Source organism: Tamandua tetradactyla, chromosome 11 (genome assembly GCF_023851605.1).
Source record: "Tamandua tetradactyla isolate mTamTet1 chromosome 11, mTamTet1.pri, whole genome shotgun sequence".
Taxonomy (NCBI): Eukaryota; Metazoa; Chordata; class Mammalia; order Pilosa; family Myrmecophagidae; genus Tamandua; species Tamandua tetradactyla.
Genome location: NC_135337.1, coordinates 33,078,316 through 33,103,520, shown reverse-complemented (window position 1 = coordinate 33,103,520; position 25,205 = coordinate 33,078,316). Strand labels below are relative to the sequence as shown.

At 35.1% G+C, this 25,205-nt stretch overlaps 1 protein-coding gene and 1 non-coding gene across 5 annotated transcripts in view; one reads left to right on the top strand and one right to left on the bottom strand.

Annotated features, from left to right (window-relative positions):
* The window catches only part of HFM1 (helicase for meiosis 1), a 120,481-nt gene that overhangs the window by 38,835 nt on the left and 56,441 nt on the right, over nucleotides 1-25,205 (bottom strand). For all 4 annotated transcript variants that reach the window (XM_077120297.1, XM_077120300.1, XM_077120299.1 and 1 more), the window contains exons 22-31: nucleotides 22,133-22,224; nucleotides 20,714-20,820; nucleotides 20,574-20,621; nucleotides 4,224-4,321; nucleotides 4,010-4,141; nucleotides 3,276-3,361; nucleotides 2,960-3,043; nucleotides 2,676-2,833; nucleotides 1,112-1,215; nucleotides 473-619 (exon numbers count right to left, since the gene is read on the bottom strand). In XM_077120297.1, the coding sequence (XP_076976412.1) occupies nucleotides 473-619; nucleotides 1,112-1,215; nucleotides 2,676-2,833; nucleotides 2,960-3,043; nucleotides 3,276-3,361; nucleotides 4,010-4,141; nucleotides 4,224-4,321; nucleotides 20,574-20,621; nucleotides 20,714-20,820; nucleotides 22,133-22,224 (1,056 nt within the window). The remainder of the gene's footprint in view (nucleotides 1-472; nucleotides 620-1,111; nucleotides 1,216-2,675; nucleotides 2,834-2,959; nucleotides 3,044-3,275; nucleotides 3,362-4,009; nucleotides 4,142-4,223; nucleotides 4,322-20,573; nucleotides 20,622-20,713; nucleotides 20,821-22,132; nucleotides 22,225-25,205) is intronic.
* On the top strand, nucleotides 23,776-23,882 carry LOC143651029 (U6 spliceosomal RNA). The gene has a single exon (XR_013159775.1). It is a non-coding gene; the product is annotated as a U6 spliceosomal RNA (small nuclear RNA).

Genomic DNA, 25,205 nt, shown 5'->3' with positions numbered 1-25,205 from the left:
ATTCCAAGTATTTAAAACAGTAATTTGACTATACATGCCTAGTGAGATTTGCTTCAAACAAGGAAGGCAAAAAATTGACGGGAGGTATATATGAAACATTATTAGCCACAAATTGAGAATCAATGAAGGTGGGTCATGAGTACATCAGTACACTTTTGTCTACTTTTGTGTTTCCTCATGTCTCCTTATCAAATCCGTATTCTTGGGCATAACTTTCTTTCCCCCAGGAATGGAGTGGGTAAAGAAAATGGAAAATATACATTAAAAGATTAGACAAGACAAATAATTTGTGCTTCAAATATTAACTATGAGAGAATTCCTACTATATATTATTAATGCAATTATTGTGAAGCTTAAATTTGTTAATTCCAGAGCATCTGCAATTTGAGTGAAACAGTGCTGTGACACTGATACTTCTTCCTAGCCATAGCTTTGCTTTAATGTAGTTAAAGGAATTAATATAGTTATTTACCTTTATTGGGTCCTGCTATAGTAGAGCTATTTGAATATTTAGAATGGGATATCTCTGTTTCTGATTTTCTTTGCATAATTATTTGATTTCCAAACCTCTTGGGTCCTAGGTAAAAGACTGTAAATTTTTGCTGAATATCAAGTCCAACTAGAAAAATAAAAAAAAATTAAAGTGTTTATTTAAATTATGTAAATCCATACATGTGACCACTTATTTATTTATCTTATCTTATTTTTTATAACTTTTTCAATTATATGGACTAGGAAGTTCAGGAAATAAAAACGCAAAAAGTAATAACAGTAAAGTTTAAAATATATAACAAATGAAAACTTATACATCTATCATAATAAAAATAAAAATCAATGTTTCTACAATAAGTGAAACTACTGTCATGGAAAATAAAACATCTAGCATAAGTATGCTGATATAGTTTTAACTATGCTGTTCTGGTCCATGCTATCTTTTACATATTAAAAACATGAAAGTTCCCTTAAAGTTTATTCATATTATCTAAATATTATCTAAACATCTAAATTATTTTTATTTAATTCCATTTTTATTGTTTTAGCATAAAGGAAATAATTTTTAAATGCTACCATATTCTTTACACTCATGTTTTCATTACTTAAATTAACTTACCATATTCAGAACTGATTAGATTTATACTAAGATCTTCAGATTTAAGAGCTCTCTTCACATCCATCTTTTTAGTCCAATTTCCAGCTTTTAGCAAAACAGAATCCCTAGAACATAGTAATGCATCATTTAAAAGTTTATCTAAATACTAAAATAAATAATATATTAATTTCCAAGAGCTGATTGTATCTAAGATAGGTCCTCTTTGGTAGTAAACACTTGTTACTGAAAAGTGCTTTCCGCAAAAACTGAGGAGGTAGAAATGGAGCACCAATGGCACTTTCTTGACCATAATTTTCTCAACTTTACACTGATCCACTTGATTTCAAGTTGCACTGACTCATTTCAGTTCCACTTGGAATATATGGTTGTCATCAATAACCCACGAACTTGCTTTCAAATCACTACCACTTTAAACTGGTTACATACAAATTATATGTATTTGTGAGAACAACTTCAGTAGCATCTTTACTACAAGTGGAAAATAGTATATATCTAATAATCAGAAAATTTTAAAATTTTATATAGACAGTCAAAGCTGTCATTAGATTTAGTAATCACAGGAGAACAAAGAGTTGTACAATTGGCATATTCTCTATAATTGTGTCATGGCTAATTGCAGGAGAACAGTTACCAGTAAAGGGATATCATCCTATCAATCATTATAATACTTTACGAACCTTGCATGTGCCATTTGTGGAAGATACCCTCCAGTATACTGACAATTAGTAGATTCCCATTTCAGAATCACTGTCATCCTGAGCTTGCAGGTATAGTAATGTTAGGAGTACAGGCTCTGGAGTCAGAAGGCTTAGGTTCAAATCTAGGTTTTGCTATTAACTAGCTATATGACCTTGGGTAAACTGATTAAACTCTCTGTGTCTTAATTTCCTCCTCTACAAAATGTGAAAAATAATAGTATCTGTCTCATAATAAAATCAAGCAATTCAAAACCTGGAAGATATAGCTATAAGTAACATTCCTGGAGTTTGTTCATGACATCCTGGGAGAAAAAAATAACAGCACTGGAAGAAATGCTAAAGTAAAAATGGCAGGACGGCAGGCTAAAGAACAAGCTATAAGGGAAGGTACCTCCTTTATACAGTTGGTTTGTTTTCCTGGACCCTACAATGGAGGTATAGTAGTTTTTAGATTTTAATCTGTAGATAGAAATATTTTGAGGTGAGTAGGAAGATGAATACATCCAAAGAGCAGTAAGGTCATGAATGATTAGAGAAAGGCAATGAGATAGAAAAGTCTAGCAACAGTGGACAACTGCTATTTCTTAAGGTAATCAATCGACTTTGTTCAGAGCAGAGTTATACATTTCATACTTTATCCATTTACATACTAAATATAGCAATATAAAACAAGATACCCAATTTTAAATCTATGAGATAGCTTCTTTAATAGACAAATATAGAACCTACTTGATTACAGTCTCTGTAAAATGTGATTTAACTGATCCCAAAGTGATCTTATTTTTATTTCCCTTTCTCTCAGTGGAATTTCTTTAACAGTATATGAATTTAGAAATCAAATAAAATATCAGAAATTTCACACTTACATAATTTTGTGTTTAAAAACCACTTGATTATCTGCATTGCCAATGATTAAGGTAACATAGTGGGAATCTGGTGCTGTTCTTTTAGTCTGTAGCTGTTCAAAATTTCTTAATAAAATGGTCACTAATATTTCTGCGATGGTATCATTATATCTTGCAATCTTTAAAAAAGGATAGGCATAAAAAGTGTTAAAAATAGCCTTACTACTCATACTCTCCTCCAATCCTAGCTATGGAGAGCTTTATACATGAACAGACAATTTTTTTTTAAGAAACAAAATATTTACCTGTTCCACTTCAAGTTCATATTTTGGAAGATACATCACAGTTTCTTTTATCTGGGTTCCAAAAGGGGGGTGTCTATTTAAAATCTAAAAATGTTTACATTATTATATTTCCACCAGAACACTAAAAAATCTTTCAGTAAAACATTTTTTAGACTCAATAGTTTTAACAATGCTTATCACCCAAAACTTTGGTAAGTGAAAATACGTATGACCATGAGAAGGAAAACAATTTTTAATAGAAATAAGGATGTAAAAATTGGGCCTTAGAATTTAGATAAAATACAGGTAACATTAATGATAAGTGTATATTCAGTACCAGTTCAAGTTCCCTTGCATCTGTTTCTTCTATTTTTCTAAAGGAAGTCAAACCTGCATTGACCATTGCATTTGACAATGTTATACCTGTGGAAAATTAATCAAATAACAATTTATAAGCAATCTATTTTAAATTAAGTCTATACTAATGTTTAGTAACTATATCAGGAAAAAAGTTTTTAGAAGATCTAGTTAAGCAACAAATTTTTAAAAAACATTTTCACTGTTGGATTATTTGGGTTGTGATACTCTTCAATTGCTCATATTTTTTTTCAAACTAATATGCCTTATGAAATAAAGAGGGACTCTCTGGTCTACATGATGACTCAACTCATAGTTTTACTCTATGACATACAAAGAGCAAGTACTAAGAGACATCTACTTTACAATCATGTTTGAAAAAAAGAGGAAAATGATTCAGAGTAGGAACATTGTTTCATGAAGGTATGAAACATACCTTCTGAATGAGTATTTCTGTTGGTTTGAGAACAAATTTTAAAAAGAGGATAATTATTTTTATTAGGCTTCTAATATACTACTTATTTGATTTCAAATGGAATATTTTAAGCAGAAGCAAATGAAAACCAGATTTTCAAGAGAAGCATAGTGCCTATTTAGACTTACAAACATATTTTTTCCTTAATGATCTATCGCCATCATACAATGATTTTTCTAACAGTGAAAGCAAAATGAATTAAGACATTGACAAACTACCTGCCTATATTCAATACCTACCAATTTTTTCCAGCTGTTTGGATACATGCAGAGAGTTTTCCCAAAGCTTACACCTGAAACATTTAGCTAAAATCAAACTGTTCAGTAATACAGAAAATTTCTTTTCTTGAGCAGACACAAAATCTGACAACCCTAAAAAAAAAAGTTTCAATGTTAAGTCTTATATAATGGTCTACTGGAAAAATAAAGAAACTCCAGTAAACCTGTAACATACATCTTGTAATTCGTGAGCCATTTCTGAAAATCTTTGCAGTATCTTGTGTCAAAGCAAAGTCTTGTATGGGAATACATCCTAGCTGGGCTTGAATAAGGCTGGGAAAAAGAAGAAACAATATTTCAGCTTAAAAGTTATCATCTCAAAGCATTTTACATCACTGACTGAAATATCCCTACTTAAAATTCCTTCCTGCCTTTATTAGTGACACAACATGATTCTATATCTTATATCATTACATTTGTTTCTTTTATTGACTTCTTCTCTCCATACTGTAAAAGTTTAGTCCTTGGCTTAACAATGTGCGCGTTTTAGTTCGTCCTCCAGAACAACTACTAAATAACCAGAAACAGTACAGAACAGCTCCTGGGGCCACTTCAGTGACCAGACACACAGCATATCCCAGTCTGGACCAGCTGGACCAGCTGCGAGCACCCCCCAGAACCGTGAGTTCCCAAAGCTGCGGAGGCGGGTGCCCCACCCCCACAGGCCGCTTCCCAGAGGGGAAAGGAAAGGACTTTACCAGCAGTAGGGACTGCGCACAATCAAACGCCAATTGTGGAACTAATTAACAAATTCTGACTACTAAAAATAGGCCCCCAGCTTAGGTGAACCTGATCAAAGTGGAGGTTGCTTATTTTTGCCCCGGCACCACAGGGGCAGGACTGACAGATAAAGGGGGAAAAAAAAAGAAGGAACAGAGGTTTTTGCGGCTGTGTATCTACAAAGGCTTGACTGCCTCTGGATACAGTGGCAGGACCTTTCAGGCTGCAACTGCCCCAGGAATAGGCAGAAGTGAGCTCTTTTGGGTGCTTGTCTGGAGCCTGTGCCTTCCCCAGGGGAGGGGTGAAGCCCAACTCAGGTGGAATCCCTCCATCAAGGAATTCAAACACCAGGGCTTGGTAACTTGAAGCCATTAAAACCAGCTTACAACCTCTCCTCTGTCTCCACCAATCCCCCAGCAGGGAGAGTCTGCCAAAGTTAAAGGTACCACATCATCTTATGCTGGTGGGACCTGAAGTCAGACAAGTGCCACACACAGGGCAGGATAAGAAAAACAGAGTCCAGAGACTTCACAGGAAAGTCTTTCAACCTGCTGGGTCTCACCCTCAGGGAAAACCGACACAGGTGACTCTTTCCTCCTGATAGGAGGCCAGTTTGGTCTGGGAAAATCTGGCTGGGGTCTATAATATCTAAGTAGACCCTCCTAAGTGTTTGTGGGGGGGAAGGCACCACACAAGCAGGGCAAGAAACAAGAAAACAAGAACTGAAAAATTCTCCTCTGTTAAACAAAACTTAAGCTGAAGGTCCAGATAAAGCTGAACAGAATGTCAAAGAACAGATAGACAACAAATTCATCCAGCAAGAAAACCCTAGATAAAAGAAGTGAAAGCAATCTCCAGAATAAACTAATTAAGGTAATTAAATGCCTAGACACCAGCAAAAAAACAAATCACACTAGGAAAATCGAAGATATGGCCCAGTCAAAGGAACAAACCAACAATTCAAATGACATATGGGAGCTGAAACAATTAATTCAGAATATACAAACAGACATGGAAAACCTCATCAAAAACCAAATCAATGAATTGAGGGAGGATATAAAGAAGGCAAGGAAAGAACAAAAAGAAGAAACTGAAAGTCTGAAAAAACAAATCACAGAACTTATGGGAATGAAAGACACAGTAGAAGAGATGAAAAAAACAATGGAAACCTACAATGGTAGATATCGAAAGACAGAACATAGGATTTCAAAACTGGAGGACGGAACATCTGAAATCCGACAAGGAACAGAAACTATAGGGAAAAAAAATGGAAAAATATGAGCAGGGACTCAGGGAATTGAAAGACAATATGAAGCACATGAATATACGTGTTGTGGACGTCCCAGAAGGAGAAGAGAAGGGAAAAGGAGGAGAAAAACTAATGGAGGAAATTATCACTGAAAATTTCCCAACTCTTATGAAAGACTTAAAATTACAGATCCAAGAAGTGCAGCGTACCCCAAAGAGAATAGATCCAAATAGACATACTCCAAGACATTTAATAATCAGAACGCCAGAGGTCAAAGAGAAAGGGAGGATCTTGAAAGCAGCAAGAGAAAAGCAATCCATCATATACAAGGGAAGCCCAATAAGACTATGCGCAGATCTCTCAGCAGAAACCATGGAGGTGAGAAGACAGTGGGATAATATATTTAAAGTATTAAAACAGAAAAACTGCCAACCAAGAATTCTATACCCAGCAAAACTGTCCTTCAAAACTGAGGGAGAAATTAAAACATTTTCAGAAAAAAAATCACTGAGAGAATCTGTGACCAAGAGACCAGCTCTGCAAGAAATACTAAAGGGAACACTAGAGACAGATATGAAGACAGAAGAGAGAGGTGTGGAGAAGAGTGTAGAAAGGAAGACTATGAGAAAAGGTAAAAAGAAGGAAAATTAGATATGACATATAAAATCCAGAAGGCAAAATAGTAGAAGAAAGTACTACCCATGCAGTAATAACACTGAATGTTAATGGATTAAACTCTCCAATCAAAAGACACAGTCTGGCAGAATGGATTCAAAAACAGGACCCATCTATATGCCGTCTCTACTCAAAGGACAAGAGGCCAAGGACACAAATGGACACTTACACACCAATGTTTATAGCAGCATTATTAACAATTACCAAGAGATGGAAACAGCCGAAATGTCCATCAACAGACAGTTGACTAAACAAACTGTGACATTTACATAAGATGGAATATTATGCAGCTGTAAGACAGAATAAAGTTATGAAGTATGTAACAATATGAATGGACCTTAAGGACATTATGCTGAGTGTGATTAGCCAGAAACAAAAGGACAAATACTTTATGGTCTCACTGATATGAACTGACATTAGTGAATAAACTTGGAATATTTCCTTGGTAACAGAGACCATCAGGAGATAGAAATAGGGTGAGATATTGGGTAATTGGAGCTGAAGGGATACAGACTGTGCAACAGGACCAAATATAAAAACTCAGAAATGGACAGCACGATACTACCTAACTGTAATACAATTATGGTAAAACACTGAATGAAGCTGCATGTGAGAACGATAGAGGGAGGAGGGCGGGGACATAAATGAAATCAGAAAGAAAGATAGATGGTAAAGATCGAGATGGTATAATCTAGGAATGCCTAGAGTGTATAATAATAGTGAAATGTACAATGTACAAATTTTAAAAATGTTTTTGCATGAGGAAGAACAAAGGAATGTCATTATTGCAGGGTGCTGAAAATAGATGATAATTAATACTTTAAAAAGTCACCTTATGTGTGAGACTAAAGCAAAAAATGTTTGTTACAAAATTTATATTTTGACTAGAGCATTTCCTAATATAACTCATGTAGATAGTTTGATTGAATGCTATAAGTACTTGGAATCTCAGGTAGGACATGAGATTTTGTTGGTTTGTCCAGAGTGATGCCCCAATGAATCCCAGAGTGATTTGATCAGTGACTGGAAAAGTATTTGCAAGCCTCCTTCGGGGAATGGTGAGAGTGGGGAGAAATCCAACTTCCTCAAGTTGAATTCTTGATATTCTCACAAGCAGTGTGGACAACCAAAGCTATAGGCTGAGCCCCCAGTCTTGGGGGTTGTTCATATGAAACTTAACTCCACAAAGGATAGGTCAAGTCTACTTAAAATTTAGGCCTAAGAATCACCCCCAAAAGAGCCTCTTTTGTTGCTCAGATGTGGCCCCTCCCTCCAGCCAACATGACAAGCAGTCTCACCACCCTCCCCCTCTCTGCGTGGGACATGACTCCCAGGGGTGTGGCCCTTCCTGGCAACGTGGGACAGAAATCCTGGAATGAGCTGAGACTCAGCATCAAGGGACTGAGAAAAACCCTAGAATGAGCTGAAAATTAACATCAAGGGATTGAGAGAAACTTCTCGACCAAAGGGGGAAGAGTGAAATGAGATCAAGTGTCAATGGCTGAGAGATTCCAAACAGAGTTGAGAGGTTATCCTGGAGGTTATTCTTATGCATTAAGTAGATATCACCTTGTTGTTCAAGATGTAGTGGAGAGGCTGGAGGGAACTGCCTGAAAATGTAGAGCTGTGTTCCAGTAGCCATGTTTCTTGATGATGATTGAACAATGATATAGCTTTCACAATGAGACTCTGTGAATGTGGAAACCTTGTGTCTGATGCTCCTTTTAGCTACTATATCAACAGAAGAGTAGAACATATGGAATAAAAATAAATAATAGGGGGAACAAATGTTAAAATAAATTCAGTTTGAAATGCTAGTGGTAAATGAAAGCGAGGGGTAAGGGGTATGGTATGTATAATCTTTTTTTCTCTTATAATTTTATTTCTTTTTCTGTTGTCTTTTTATTTCTTTTTCTAAACTGATGCAAATGTTCTAAGAAATGATGAATATGCAACTATGTGATGATATTAAGAATCACTGTATATGTAGAATGTAGAATGTCTTGTTAATTTTTTAAATTAATAATTTAATAATTTAATTAATAAAAAAAGTTAAAAAAAATAAAAGTTTAGTCCTTATTTTTAAGCTCTTCTTTATTCACTCAAATTGTTTTTCTCTCATAAATCTCATTTCTTCTCAAGATTTTCATTATAATCCCTAGATTGATAAATTTCAAATGTGTACAGGACACTCAGACTATTACATTAAACTCAATACATAAGACTGTTGTCATATTCTCCTCCAACATGTCTCTCTCCTTTAATTTCCTATTTAAGGTATTATAAAAAATGCAATTTGTTTAATCAACAAATATTTATTAAGGGCCTACTGAATGCCAGGAACAGTGTTAGGTACTGAAGATTGTTCAGCATATGAAGGTTGGTACCATATTAGCTGGTCAGTAGAAATCAGGCTACAAAATTTGATTGGTAGATAGCAGAAGAGAAAAGGAGCTAGTTTCTCTGCTACCTAAATTTACTAATCTAACCAGATACTGATTTGCAAATCACCCCATGATTATAGCAAAAGCTATCAGACATATATTACTCTCTTGGGAGCTGCTGGGTAAGACCAAAACAGGTGCATAAAGAGAAAGAATAGAATGTTTATACTTCATGGTTTAGTTTTAGCAGATATGTGAAAACAGAAAGAAGCAATTGGATAATTTCTCAGAATGGGTACATACAGCTGAAATTATGGACTACTTTTTTTGACTATAGTATATACTTCTGAAAATTAAGAAAATGGTTTTAATGTTGCATGGTCTATTAATAAAGAAGGAACTAATGTAAAAATGTGGATAGGATGCTTTAAATACTGAATAAAACTCCTTGTGAAGCTACTCAGGGATATGCAGAGTGTATAGAAAACTGTAGGAGTAAAAATAAAAGTTTTGAAGTAATATTTATATTTAAGAACAAAATTCCTATTAATAAACAGGACACTTCAACACCTTATATCCCCCATCAGAAACCTTATTATAAGAAGTATAACAGAGATTAGGAGAGAGATAAGGGATTGATTCTAGAAGACACAGAACCTCTACAGGGCTGTCTTTCTCTGCATCAGATACAGAAGCAGTGACATCTTGTGATCTTGGCTTCCTGAGCTTTTCCTCAGTAAAAACAGAAGTTTCACAGCCTAAGGTGAGGTGGCACTCTTTCACCTCTATTAATGGGGACAGAATTGAATGGTAGTTAAGTAATAACAAAAGCAGTGTTCTTGTAGGGATTAAATGTGATAGGGTATTGATTCAGTTAGGATTAGGCTCAACCATGATCAGACTATAATGGCTTAAACGCACAATGGATAATTATCTTGTGGAAAAGAAATCCAGACATAGGCAGTACAGGGTTTGGTATGTAGGCCCCACAAGTCGCCAGAGCCCCAGTTCCTTTTTAACTTCTGCTCTTCTATGTATGGTTTCTGTTAATCAGGTTCTTTAGGGAAACAGAACCAATCGGAGATATCTGTAAACAGTATGAACTTTCATAAAAGTGGATCATGCAACTGTGGGAATGCATGAATCCAAATTCTGTAGGGCAAGCTGGCACTCTGATAAAGGTTTTCGATGAATTCCCCAGGAAAAGCTGGCTGTCTGTCTGTCTGTCTGTCTGAAGGAGAGATGAAAAGTTCTCTCTTCTAACTGCTGAAGCTATCACCTCCCCCTTAAAAAAGTTTTCAATTGATTAGATTAAATGTCACTCCTTTTGGAAGATGCTCCTCTTATGACTTATGGCTGATTACACTACAGTTATAATCAGTTGTAGATACAATCAATGTACTGATGATTTAAATCCACAAAATGTTCTCACAACAACAGATAGGTCAGTGCTTGGTTGACCAGACAACTGGGCACCATTACCTAGCCAAACTGACACATGAACCTAACCATCACAGTTTCCATCCTCAGGCTATCTCAAGGTCTATGGTGGCTGCTGGCACTTCAACCATTATGTAACCAATCTATTCAGCTTATAAGAGAAAGAGGGTAAGGGGAGAAGGATGCCTGTTTGCCACAATCTTCAATCAGACTTCTAGGGAGAACTACATCTCATTAATTGGCCAAATCTTAGCTATAGGGTCACATCTAGATATAAAGAAGACTGAGAAACATAATCTTTTTCCTGTGTAGGTGAAAATAGATAGTGCAACAGTCAACTAGCAGTTTCTGCCATAGGTATGAAGGCAATGAATGTACTGCCTTGAACAGGGCAAATATTCAAGAAATGGTTATTACTATTATTATCATTGGTTGAGCCATTTAATAGCTGCTCTCAACTTCCACAATTAACAAACTAATACAAGTAATAATAATAATACCATAGGATTGTGAGAAGATGGCAGAGTAGCAAGCTCTATGAATCAGTCTCTTCACTGAAACAACTACTGAATGGGTAGGAAATGTCTGAATGAACTATTTTGAAACTCTGGAGTCTGTAGATTACTGCACACCATCTATGGCAGAGATGGAGGAAAAGGCTGGCAAGTTGCAGTAAATATCAATGAATTTCACCCTCTATACAGTGGTGACTAACACCCTGTGCTTGTATGAAACAGTTATGACCCCAGAAAAGCCTACTTTCCTTTAATCCAATCTTGTAGGGGCAGACCTGTTGTTGGGGGGGGGGGACTGCTGATTAGATTGTTTCCATGGAGATGAGACACTGACCATTCAAGGTGGGTTTTAATCTGCTTTCTTTTAAGGGAAAGAAATTTTTGAGAGAGCTCAGAGCCAAGAGAAGCTAAGAGAAACAAAAACACCCCAGGAGAAGCCATAAGGACTCATAGGAGCTGAGAGAGTCATTTTGAAACCAACCTAGGAGACAAGGGTCAGCAGATGTTACCATGTGCCTTCCCATGTGACAAAGGAACTCCAGATGTCATTGGCCTTTCTTCAATGAAGGTGTCCTCTTGCTGATGCCCTTAGTTCAAATATTTTTATAGCCTTAGAACTGTGAATTTGTAACCTAATAAATTCCCTTTGAAAAAGCCAATCCATTTCTGGTATATTGCATTCTGGAGCTTTAAGCAAACTGAAACAGATTTTGGTACTAGAGAAGTGGGGTGTGCAAATTGCAAATTCCAAAAATGCTGAAAGGCTTTATAAATGGCTAAGAGGAAGATTTTGGAAGAATTATGAGGAGCTTGATAGGAAAGGCCTACATTGTTTTGAAGAGACTGTTGATAGAACTTAAGTTGTTATGTGGCTCTATGTATCTCCAGGCTCTATGTGCCCCCTTTTCTTGGGATCCAGGTGTTTTTCACTATTTTGTACTGTTTGACTCAAAAAGCTGGCTTTTTTTTTCGTTCCCCACCCCACCTCCCATCAGTCCTGCCCCATCTCTGTTGGGGCAAAAACTCTAAGCACCTTTAGTGCTTATTCCAGGTTTATCTGTGCAGGGGACCTATTTTCAGTTGTCAAAATTTGTTAATTAATTCTGCACATGAAGCTTGGTTGAGCAAAGCTCTTGCTGCAGTAAAGTTTGTTTCCCTTCCCCTTGGGGACCCAGCCTTTCATGACCATAGGGGAGGGATGGCAGCATCCACAGCTTGAAGGACTTACAGTTCTATGTGGGCTCTTAGCCAGTCTACCTGATCCACACTGGTGTATGCTGTGTGTCTGGAAACTGATGTTCCTTCAGCAGTTGTTCTGTACTGTTCCTGGCTATTTACTAGCTGTTCTGGAGGAAAAACTAAATTCCACACCTCACTAAGCTGCCATCTTGAAAGCTTCCTGTTCTTTCAAACTTTTGAGTTCTTGTTTTTGTTCACCCAATGTCTTTTTTATATCATCCCTCAACTCATTGGTTTGATTTTTGATGCAATTTTCCATGTCTGTTCAAACATACTGAATTAGTTGTTTCAACTCCTGCATTTCATTTGAAGTGTTGGTTTGTTCCTTTGACTGGGCCATATCTTCTATTTTCCCAGTATAACTTGTTATTTTTTACTGGCATTTAGGCATTTGATTTCCTTAATTAGTTTATTCTAGAGATTGTTTTCACTCTTTTACCTAGGATTTTCTTACTGGATAACTTTGTTCTCCATCTGTTCTTTGACATTCAGTTCAACTTATTCTAGACCTCTAGCATAGATTCTGTTTAACTGATCAGAATTTTTCAGTTCTTCTTTTTCTGTTTCTTGCCCTGCCTATATAGAGCCATTTTTTTTTGAGGTGGGTCTCTTCAGATATTATAGACCCCAGTCAGATTTTTCCAGACCAGACAGGCCCACATCTCATGAGGAAAGAGTAGCCAGCATTAGTTTTTCCCTGAGAGTGAGACCCAGCAGGCTGTCAAGACTTTCCTATGAAGCCTCTAGACTCTATGCTTTTCCTATCCTGTTTAGTAAGTGGCACTTCTCTGCCCATGGCTTCCCACCAGCATAAAGTGATGTGGTGCCTTTAATATCAGCAGACTCTCCTTGTCGGGGTATGGCTGGAACAGAGGGGAGGTTGTAAGATGGTTTTAATCACTTCACTTTTCCAGTCCCTGGGGACTGAATTCCTTGAAGGAGGATTTCCACATGAGCTGGGCCCTACCTTTCTCTTGGGGAAAGATACATCCTTTAGGGAATTAACTCCTTTCATCTGACTAGTTTATCTTTCAAACAAGCCTAATTCTTCCCTTGCTTGGGGCAGTGCCGGTGCCTGAGGGTGCTTCCAGTTCTATCTAATGAGAGTTCTGTGTGGGGTTTCAGCCATTTCATCTGGTCCAGACTGTTGTACACTGTGTGTCTGGTCACTGACGTTCCCCCAGCAGTTGCTCTGTACTGTTCCTAGGTATCTACTAACTGCTATGGAGGACGAACTAAACTCCACACCTCACTAAGCTGCCATCTTGCCCTGTCTCCTAATACTATCTATTCTACAAAATTATTTATTTTATATAAGGATAAATGTCAGGGACTGAAACACAGCACCTTTAACCCACTGGGATGCCCAGCACCAGCTCAAGTACACTGATTCTTTGGTTCCTACACCCTCCACTCACCTGGGGCCTATGAGCAAAAGTGCATATGGGTCACCATGACAAAGAGAAGCCTTGGCCTTGGTTTCTCAACAATCCTTTACATCATTTAAGATATGACTAACAAAGCCTGGCAAGCCAACTACTGATTTATAGATCAGGGGTTTCACTGTAAACAGGACCCAAAAAACATTCCATATTATCTTAACTCTGAAATTTTCAAGTGAATAATACTGTGAGAAAACAGACCCTGAAGTAATCTTCCAGAAGGGGCTAAATTAGTCCAAGCTTAATATTAATGCTTTATTAACAAATTGATTGTAGACACAAAGAAGGAAAGAAATTTACAGATTAATTTTGCACTTGTAAACATAACTAAACTAAATATTAGTTAACCAAAACTTATTAGTATATTATCGAAAATATTTCATGATCATGCAGAGTTCAGGCTAAAGCAAAAAGGCTGGCTCATCACTAGCAATATCTACCAAAGTAATTTACCTCATTAGTGAACTTAAAGAAGAAAATATACATAATCACCTCAATAAAAGAAAACTAAAAGCTTGATAAATTCTATAAAACAGAAGTATATAGTAAGCATCATAATTGACAAAGTTACGTAAATTACTTTTAATAAGACGAATAAGATAAAGATGCCTGGCATTAGCAATATTATTCATCATAGTAATGACGGCCGAGGGTAAGGCAGCAAGACAAGAAAAAGACATACAAAGAATAGAAAGGAAGAGATAAAATCCTACTATTTGCAAGTAATATAATAATCTCACTGAAAACCCAATATAATCAACAAAATATTGGAACTGAAGAGAATTCAGCTGGGATACTCATTATAAAATCACGTTATAAGTAGCAATAACTTTCTCCCACTTCAGCAGTATCAACATAAAAATGTTTTCAAAGTAACAAAAATTATAAAGAATGCAAATTATTAAAAATCCACAAGATTTTATGGAGAAAGTTTGAGCATATTAAAGGATGTAAAATAGAATAAATTAAATAATATGCCATATTCATAGATGAGGTATCTTAGTATTGTAAATATGTCAATTCAATGTAATTCTAATAAAAATACCCCAGAAATTTAAAAAAATAACCTAACAGTTCGATTTTAACATTTATATATAAAAAATAAAGGTCCATAAATAGCTAAAGAATTTTTAAAATTCTTTAGATAATAAATTACACTATAAAGTCACAGTAATAAAAATAGTTTGGTAAAGCAACATTCAGAATAGAGAATCCAGACATAGATACATGCATTTACAAAACCTAGTATGAGAAAAGTGAAGTCACAAATCAGTAAGAAAAATATTTTATACTTTGTTAAATGATGTTGGAAAGACTGATAAACTATATAGGGATATATATACCTCTCACTATTTACAAAACACTGACAATATTAACAATGACATGAAAATAATAATAGCTAACATATATTGAGTGCTTTCTATGTATCAATAACTATTCAATGTGTTGAAAGTTTTATAACAAAACTGTGAAGCAGGTACTGTTACTGCAGCCATTACAACTGAGGAAACAGACTCAGAGAGGTTAATTAACTTGTTCAAGGCCCTGAAGAGAATATGTGATAGTAGCAAGATACCAGGATCAACAGTTTATTATCAGGAGATAGATAAGTAAAACCTGGATATACATAAAACGAGAAGGAATAAACTAAATTTATATCCAGATGTCTCAAGTATTAAATGAGAAAAGAAACAATTAGATCTATAGCAAAATAGTATTAATATAATTTAAAAAATAACACATAAAATGTGATATATTTTCAAGGATACACAAATAATAATGACATATAAAAAACTATGTTTGAATATATACATATAGTATAGAGGGAAATGGAAATAGGGACAAAGGATGAAGAAAAAATTATAAACTAAGTAAAACAAAGACCTTGCATGGACTAATGATAATTATGTCATGAAACACAAGATTATGATTAATTTAATTCCATGTACCCAAGATTCAGACTTTAATAAAAGGAAAGAAAGAAAAGAGGTAGTAAAGTATCTAACCTCCCAGCCCCATGGCACCAGCTCAAATGGTTGTGTGGGAATGTTCCATCAAACCTCCTACCAAGAGAATAGTCATATATTCTGTAAAGTGTTAAAGAATATAGAAAAAGGTGGTAAGTTTCTCATTCTAAGAAGCTAGATAATCCTATTTCTAAAACCAAAGGAAAAAAAATATAACTATAGGCCATTTTCAATTACTAACAGAGATGCATACTCCCCTAAATTAAATATGAATAGATAAAATCCAGCAGTTCATTAAAAATTACATGTTATGAGCAGCTGGGACTTTCAAAAGTGTGATTCAATATCAGAAAATTTAATAAGAATTTATTACATGAACAGATGAAAAAACTGGAGAAAAATCATATGATCCCCCAACAGGTGCAGAAAAAAAGCCTTAAGTTAGCTAATATTCAAAGAAAACTTCCTTAATCAAAAGCCAATAACAATCCTGAATCTGATGGCAAAAACAATGGAAACTTGATCACTAAAAACAGTATTAAGACAAGGATGCTTACTGTCCCTGACCAGAGAACAAAATATTAGAGGTTTATCTGCAACAATTAAAAGAAAAATAAAAGGTTATAACTACTAGAAATCAAGTGATTAAAATTATCACTCTTTACAGTGTGATATGATTACCTACCTAGGAAACCCCAGCAAATCAACTGAAGGACTACTAGTACTCTTAGGAGAGTTCAGTAAGATGACCAGATAAAATAATCAAAATTTAAAAACCAGTAGCCTCCCTATATGCCACCAATAAACAATTATAAAAATGTAATATTGTGCAATGTTATGTGAAAAAGATCTCTGTTCACAATATCAAACTCCATAAAATACTTAGAAATGAACCTATCAGAACCTAAATGATGAACTACAAAATGTTACTGAAAGACATAAAGAAGGATATAAATAGATGAAGAAAGATGCCACACTCCTAGATAAATGACTTCAGAATTGTAAAAAGAAGAATTCTTCCCCAAATTAATCTATAAAGTCAATCTCAATAGGACTTTTATTGACCACGATGAACTGATTCTGAAATTCATAGAGAGGAAAAATGCAGGAATAGCCCAAAAAAGTTTTAAAGAGCATTAAGGGGAGACTTACCTTACTAAATTACAAAATATTCAGTAAAAGAATAGCAAATAAAACAATGTGATATTGTCATAATAACAAATGAATAAATTAACAGTACATAATAAAGAGTCCAGAATCAGACCCTTAGGAATTTAGTTTATGATAAGGTAGCATTTCAAATCAGAAGGAAAAGAGAGAAAGACAAACACTTCTGATTAATCAAACACTTCTGATTATCTTTTGGGAACAAAAATAATTAGATTCCTAAGCCATATCACAGATAAAAATTAACTCCAGATGACTTATGAAAAGTAAAAACAAAATGATTTAAAAGTATTAGAAGAAATGGTAGGGAAAATCCTATAAACTTAGAATGTGTCACAGAGATTGCTTTGCTTATCCCAATATTCATTTGCCTTTTCCATCTCAATAACAGAAACCCCACTTTTTAAGTGGGCATACTATCACAAAGACAATTCCCAGTGTCCTTTGCACTTAGGCATAGCTAAGTGATAAGGTTGTAGCTAACAGAAATAGTATTATGTGGAACGTCCAGAAAACTAACTGGAAAAAGAGAGCATATTTAGATTTAATGGTTGAAGTTCCAGCAGTTATCTTGGACAATGAGGTGACCTTGAGAACAGAGCTCACATGTTAGGCTGGCAGAACAGAAAACCCAAGTGCTGATGACACCATGAAGCCACCATACTTGCCAAAAATAAACTACTGTATTTAAGTCATTGTTATTTCATTTTCTTCCTGTTTTGTATAGTTAACCCCCTCCTAAAGAATACATGATGGGAAAGCTCTTCCTAAACAAGACACAAAACCTAGAAATTATAAAAGAAAAGACTAACATAATGATTTTATAACAATTTAAAACTTCTGTATAAAATTAAATAACATTTTCAGTCCCTCTTAAAAATCAGAGATTTGAAAATTTTAAAATATAACTTTTACTCATCAGACTGACAAAATTGTGAAGGCAAAACATTGGGTAGGGTATATGGAAAGAAGAACTCTTTTTACACCCTGGGTATGAATTATAAGTCAGAGAGGCCTTTTTGAAAGGCAATTTGACATTATATATCAAGCTTCTCATGCGTATACCCTTTCACCCAGAAATCCTTGAAAAATATAACATATGCACAAGGAGTTAATTTCAGAACTATCTGTAACAGCGAAAATTTAAAAGTCATTTAAATTTTCATCACTAAGGGAGAGGTTAAAATCATAATATAGCCATACTATAGAAAATATTGCTAGTGAAATAAAAGAGGTTAACCCATATATATGTACAGATATAGAAAGATCTCCATGACATATTAGAGTAACAGTTATAGTATTATCATTTAATATAGTAGAAATCACATACATTTGCACATACATCTGTATTAAATAAAGCAAAAGGAAATTGAAAGAATACACAGCAAACTACAGATTATAGTTATTTCTGAGAAAGAAAATGGGTGGAGCAGTCAAGGGAGACTTTACATTTTGCCTCGTAAATTCTATCTTTGGAATATTTTTAAAAGAATCTGTGTATTAAATGACGGAATAACAAGAAACAAAAGAATAAGCAAAGAAATCACGGATTGAGAATCCTCTGAGTTCACAAAAAAAATACCACTTAAATAGAGCTGGTGCAGAAAAGGGAATAGCTGGGAATTAAAGCAATGAAAATTTTAAAATGGCCTTAAATTAAAGGGCAGAATCTTGAATAATAAAAATGTAAAGCTAAAAGGATTAACATCTACTTGAAGAAGAACAGATCTGGAATTCAGCAAAGTAACAAGAATATAAAGGAGACATGAAGTGGCAAGTATTAGCCATAATCACCCACTAAAAAGCCTGTATATTTTGGATAAAGACCCAGAAACACTCTTCCTGGCCCCATTCAAGTAAGATGCTGTTCTAGTCTGCCAAAGCTGCCAGCATGCAGCACACTAGAGATGGACTGGCTTTTAATAAAAGGGGATTTATTTAGTTAAAAACGTATAGTTCCTCGGAGGAAAGGCAGCTAACTTTCAACTGAGGTTCTTTCTTACATGAGAAAGCACAGGGCATTCTCTGCTGATCTTCTCTCCAGGCCTCTGGGTTCCAGCAACTTTCCCAGGGGTGATTCCTTTCTGCATTTCCAAAGGCCTGGGCTGAGCTGCCAGTGCTGAGATGAGGTATGTTAAACTGCTTGGGCTGTGCTACATTGAGCTCTCTCATTTAAGCTTCCAGCCAATTAAATAAAAATCATTCATTGCAGCAGGCACGCCTCCAAGCCAACTGCAGATGTAATCAGCAGCCAATGAGGTTCACAGCAACAGAATTAGGCACCTTCACCTGGCCAAGTTGATACCTGAACCTAACTACCACAGATGCACAAAGGTGGGAAGTGATAACAGGAAAATAAATTGAATATGTATAAAAACAATTATAAAATTATCAATTTTAAAATCTGACAGCCTCAAATAAAAGTGTGTATGACCTAAGTTAAAGCAAGGTTAATTGAAGCACTGAAGTTGCAAATAGAGTGTTCCCAAGAAGATGCTTGGGGAAGAAAACCTTGATTTAATTGGACTCAATAACTGATGTAATGGTGTACATTAGGAAAAAAACATTGAGAGAATCAAGAGACCTGGGTTCTAGTTCTATAGAGCTCAGTCTTCCATATAGCTACTTAACCTTGGGCAGGTCACATCCTATCTGAGCATCAGATAGTGAAATATTGCTAAGAAACAACAGTCATCCAAGCTATTGATTTGCCATATGTGCTGTATATAACAAGAAGTTTCTTTCATGGACTTCAAGGTATTTGGAAGAGAAAATTCTTTTGCCTTAGTGCACATCAGACATTGATTCTTTATTGACTATCAGGTTTTTAGTATGAGTCACCAGAGGAAGGAAGCAGATTCAACAAAGCCGATCACAAGGGCCCTGGTCCTTGGCCAGGATATATGATTAGAGACTTCTCTCCTCTGATCATGTATCAATGTACAACCAATGTAGTTGTCCAAAGAAAGAAAGACCTCTTCCAGCGAAGGTGGAAAAAGAATTATTTGGCTAATAGGTTTTATTGAGCCTCATAAAAAAGACACTAAACCACTATCACCTGAAATTGTACCACTTAAATCAAAAGGTTCTAACATTAGCAGCTAAGTACTCAGAAACCCATGTATGCAGCATAACAGAAAAGAATATCATTGCATTTGTGATCATAAACTGGGTAAAAGCCATTAGAAGTTTCAGTGTAACCTTAGCTTCCTCTTTCAATTACTACTCCCCTCCATACCAGCTTTCTACTCAGACTATTCATCACACTTTCATATATACACTCCTACATTCAAGTAAAAGCAAATAGCTTTTACTATTTGCCTCTCCCAGAATGCTACTACCATTCAAAAGACATTCCTCACATGTATTTTCAAACTGCTCATTATTTTTATATACATGGTTCTCACCCAAGCTAACTAGAAAGCTCCTGATGGTGAGAAATATGTCTTTTTTCTACTATCCACCTCACCTTAATAGAACACACTGCCAATAAATGTTTGTTAATAAACAAAAAAATAATTCACAAATTGTGAAGTTTAATTAAAGTTTGAGAATTCCTGGAAATTAATTTTATATCTACATTCTGACTCTTTGTATGTAAATACATTACTTTCATTATTAAGGAAAACAATTTAAAATGAGCTTTAAAACTGTATAAAGAAATCCTCATAAATATGAACCATAAACCTATAATCAGTATTTAAAGACATTTAGCAACCATCTTTACCAATTTACTTTCATTTCTCTTGTTTTAATCCTTCCTTCCATTGGAAATCTGTAAATGAAAACAGGGCAAAACTTTTACTATTATTTATTTTAATTAAATAAAAGCTTTTTAAAAATCCTTAAAACATTTAATTTCTGTACCTGATAGTTATCCTATTTGGATCTTTATTCAAAGTATTCAGTGTTTTCTTCTCATTTATTCTTAACTGTATATCTGAAAATTCCTTGCAGCTGGCTACCATTGTGACCTATAAAATTTCAGCATATGTCCACTTAAGTTCATTTTTTACTTCTTTCCTCTCATCCTCTTTCTCTGCATTAATTTTCATGCTTCCTTAGAACATCAGTTTCTTTAATTAGATAGCATAATAGTATAACAGAATTAAAAGTGTGCTTAATGCATTTTGCTTCTTTAAGGATTCATTCATTCATTCACTAAGAAATGCTTGTAATGCTGTTATATGCCAGACACTGTGTTATATACTGGGCATACATCAGTAAGAGCAAAGATTAATGAGATAACATTTTAAATATTCAGCACAGTACTTACCACATAGTAAGCATTCAAGAAACGTAGCTCTCATTATTACAACCACTACTATTATTATTCACCATTCTATCATTTGTAAATCACTATCCCAGTTGAGGTTAATTTTTAATGGAAAGAATGCTTTAGATATTAAGAAATTTGGATTCTAGAGCCCAGTTCTGCCAGATGACCGACTTACATGAAAATACAAACCTTCTTCTTTTCATTTATTTTCATTCACGTATTCTTTAGTATATGTGCTGCTGAAGTGAGCACATCATATATTCTTTAATAATAATTGGAATTCTATTGTGATATTTTTAGTGTATTGATTTTAACCTTGTAATCAATTCAGATATTTTAAGTAAAAATTAATGGTTAAATCTGAGAATAAATTATTCTCAATAAATTATTTTCTTTTATAAATATCTTGTTTCATATTCATAGCTCCATAAAGAGAGAAAGACATCAACACTATAAGTGCATTCTATTCACTATTGTAGCTACAAAATTGCTCTTACTGTTGAAATATGTATTACCTGTTATTATTTCCATTTTCTGCACAATTAGTTCTTTTTCTGGGCTGTCACCATTAGTAATATCTCAATGTTTATTGCTAGTCTAATACAAAAGATTTAGGAAGGGGTTGCAGGCATATGGTACATGAGCTGCAATTCACTGACTCTCACTCATGGCACACTTTCCTAATATATTATGCTATATGGCCTTAAAATCTTTCTAAATGCATTACACTTGGTAAATACTACCAAGTTAATTAGCATTATCGTGGAAGTTGAAAGGTAGTTGCCACCCCTACTTTGGGTATGAATGTAAATATTCTTAGCTCTGATAAAGAGATACAACTGAAAATATAATATATTCTAAGGAGACTATTCCATATTTAAGAATTATTAGAAATGCTTTCCTTTCTGCTTATTCATTCTTAAATTATATGAAATATACAAATTAGTTGTTTCTCCAATATTATTTTATACTGTATCATATGTATTTGTTAGTAAAAATTAATTTACCAGATCTGATAAAGTTTCTTTTCCACTGATTGTACAAAATTTCTTCACTGTCTCAAATTTAATATAGTGCCAAGCCATCAATCTTCCTGCCTCTGTGGGAAAACATGGAAAAATAAACATCTCCTCAACAGATGAAAGAACTTATTTTTCAACAGTCTAACAAACATTTATTTAATATCTATTCTGTACCTATAATGGCACCAGGCACAAAAGACACACACAAAAATGTAGAAGACACAGTCTTCTTATAGGAACTTATATGTTGGCTAAGGAGATAATCACATGCAAATTAGCTACAGACTAAAGGACAAAATCCACTAAAGATAACATTTACATGTACAAACTTAAGCACAGAGGAAATGAAATCTAAGATAACTATTGGTGTGAGATGGCCTAGTTAGAACAAACGGGTCATAAAAAGGGTCTTAAAAATGACTAATATACTTTGGCAGAAAGGAAATAGAGCAATTATGACCTCTGAAAAAAATCAAGATTCACCTATCAAAAGAGTAAAGTTAAACATATTATCTTTAGAATTCTTCAATGAGAGATATGGCTTGATAAAAATATGGCTTGAAAGCAATTATGAGTTCAGGTCAAACTGACCTATTTTGATTCCTTGCTCCTCTACTTTTAGGCAGGTGATCATATGCAAGTTGCTTTACTAGTTTCTTAGTGTACTGTAGGGATATTAAACATACCTACCTCATAGGCTTTTAGTGAAGGTAAAATGCAATAATATATACATAGTGCTTAGCAGCACATGCCTAACATAGTCATACATATGTTATCAGAATAACAAACTTAAAAAAAAAATCCCACAGAACTATAGAAATTTACAAACAGTAAGCTCTAATATAAACTACAAACAATAGTTTATAATTATAATAATATTGTGTCATCAATTGTAACAAAGATACTACACTAGTATAAAATGTTAATAAGGAAAACTATGGGTGTGTACATGAGAACTCTACTAAATGCATGATTATTCTGTAGATCTACAACTGTTCTAATGATGGCAAATAAAATAGTTGGGGGAGGGGTGGTTGGGCAGGGAGGCCATGAAATTGCAACTCTCAGATTTCCTACTATGGGAAGCTTCATTGACAGATGGCCCAAGATTTGAAGCCACATCACACTCACACCAAGATCACGCTTCGCATGGGGTGCTACCAACCAGTGACTGAGCATGAGAGGAATACTAAGACAGGCCTATGGGACAAGAGAATCCTTTAATGGGCAACTTTGGCTTAAGGACTCTCTAGCTCTGCTGAATGTTCTTAAAACTGCATTAGCCAGCCTACTGGCCTCCTTTTTCCCACCCTCCCTTCTTTCCTTTCCCTCCCCCTCTATCAGAGAGGTAAGTTCTACATCCAAGTTTGATGACTTTCCTTTCTCTCATGGATCCTGCCCATTTTCAGAAGGTTAAACCTTAATTCAAATATTTTAGGACTTAGCCATTTGAGCCCTTCTCCCAATACATACTATTATACAGAATAGCTAAGAACCACAACAAGAATATAAGCTCACAGAAGAAAACAGCTAGATACCTGAGGATTATGACCACTTATGAAGCAGAATTATTAGAACATTCAAAGAATTTAAATACAAAAAAAAAAAGTATTCAAAGATATAAAGGAGTGCTTGCTCCGGCAGCACATATACTAAAATTGGAACAATACAGAGAAGATTAGCATGGCCCCTGTGCAAGAATGACATGCAAATTCATGAAGCATTCTATATTTTAAAAAAAGAGATATAAAAGAAAATATTAATAAAATGAAGGACTTAAAGTCATTAAAAAGAATTAATTACAAATACTGTATATTAGAATTTCAATCCACATTAATGACAGGCAAAGTAATTATGAATCAACCCTATTCTATTATTGATGAAGACAATTAAATAGTTAAATGAAATATAAGAATTACGTTCTACAAAGCAACAAATAACTAACAAGGTATTTATCTGGGAGAGGGCTTAAACTTGAAGATATAAGCACATGCAAAATATTTCCCCAAATTTTGAGCTACAAAGTAAATCTTAACAAATTTCAAAAATTGGGATCATACAGAAAATGTTGCCTGATTATAAAACACTAACAAAACTCAAGACCAATTTTTAAAAAGGCAAGGAGAAAAAAAGAAAATCATGTGTAAGCAAATTAAGAGCTACGCATCTAAAAAATCAATGGGTCAAAGAAGAAATGAAAATGGAAATTAGAAAATACAACAAATTGATTGACAATGAAAAATCTTCATATAAAAGATTAACAGAGGCCAAGATAGCAGCTTAGTAAGGTGTGGGACTTAGTTCGTCCTCCAGAGCAGCTAGTAAATAGTCAGGAACAGTATAGAACAACTGCTGGGGCCACATCAGTGACCGGACACACAGCATACCCCAGTCTGGACAGCTGCAAGGCCCCCAGAACCGTGAGTTCCCCAAGCAGTGGGGCCTGTGCCCCTGTCCCCCCACACCCCGCCTGCTTCCCAGAGGGGAAAAGAAAAGAAAGGGATTTGACTGCAGCAGGGGCTGAGCGCAATCGAGTTCCAATTGTGGAATTAATTAACAAATTCTGATTACTAAAATTAGGCCCCCAGGGCAGCTGTACCTCATGTAAAAGCAGAGGTTGCTGGTTTTTGCCCTGGCACAGAGGGGGCAGGGCTGATGGAAAAAGAAAAAATAAAAAAAGAAACAATGGTTTTTTTGGATCGGATAGCACATAATACTTGAAAGGGTCTGGGCCTTGAAGGAAAGGAGGGGACACATAGAACCTGAGCAACATACCAACTTAAGTTCTAGATTGGCAACCTGAGGAATGGGGGTCCTGCTCTTAAAAGGATTTTTCTCTTTCTTTTTTGTGGCTGAGTTTCTATAGCTTGACTACTCATTGGATACAGCTGCAATGCTTCTCAGGCTCCAACTGGCCCAGGCATAGGCAGACTTGAGCTTGTTTGAGTGTTTGTCTGGAGCCTGCGCCTTCCCCAGGAGAGGGGTGGTGCCCAGCTCAGGTGGATTCCCTCCCTCAAGGAATTCAGACCCCAGGGTCTAAAAAAGCGACATGATTAAA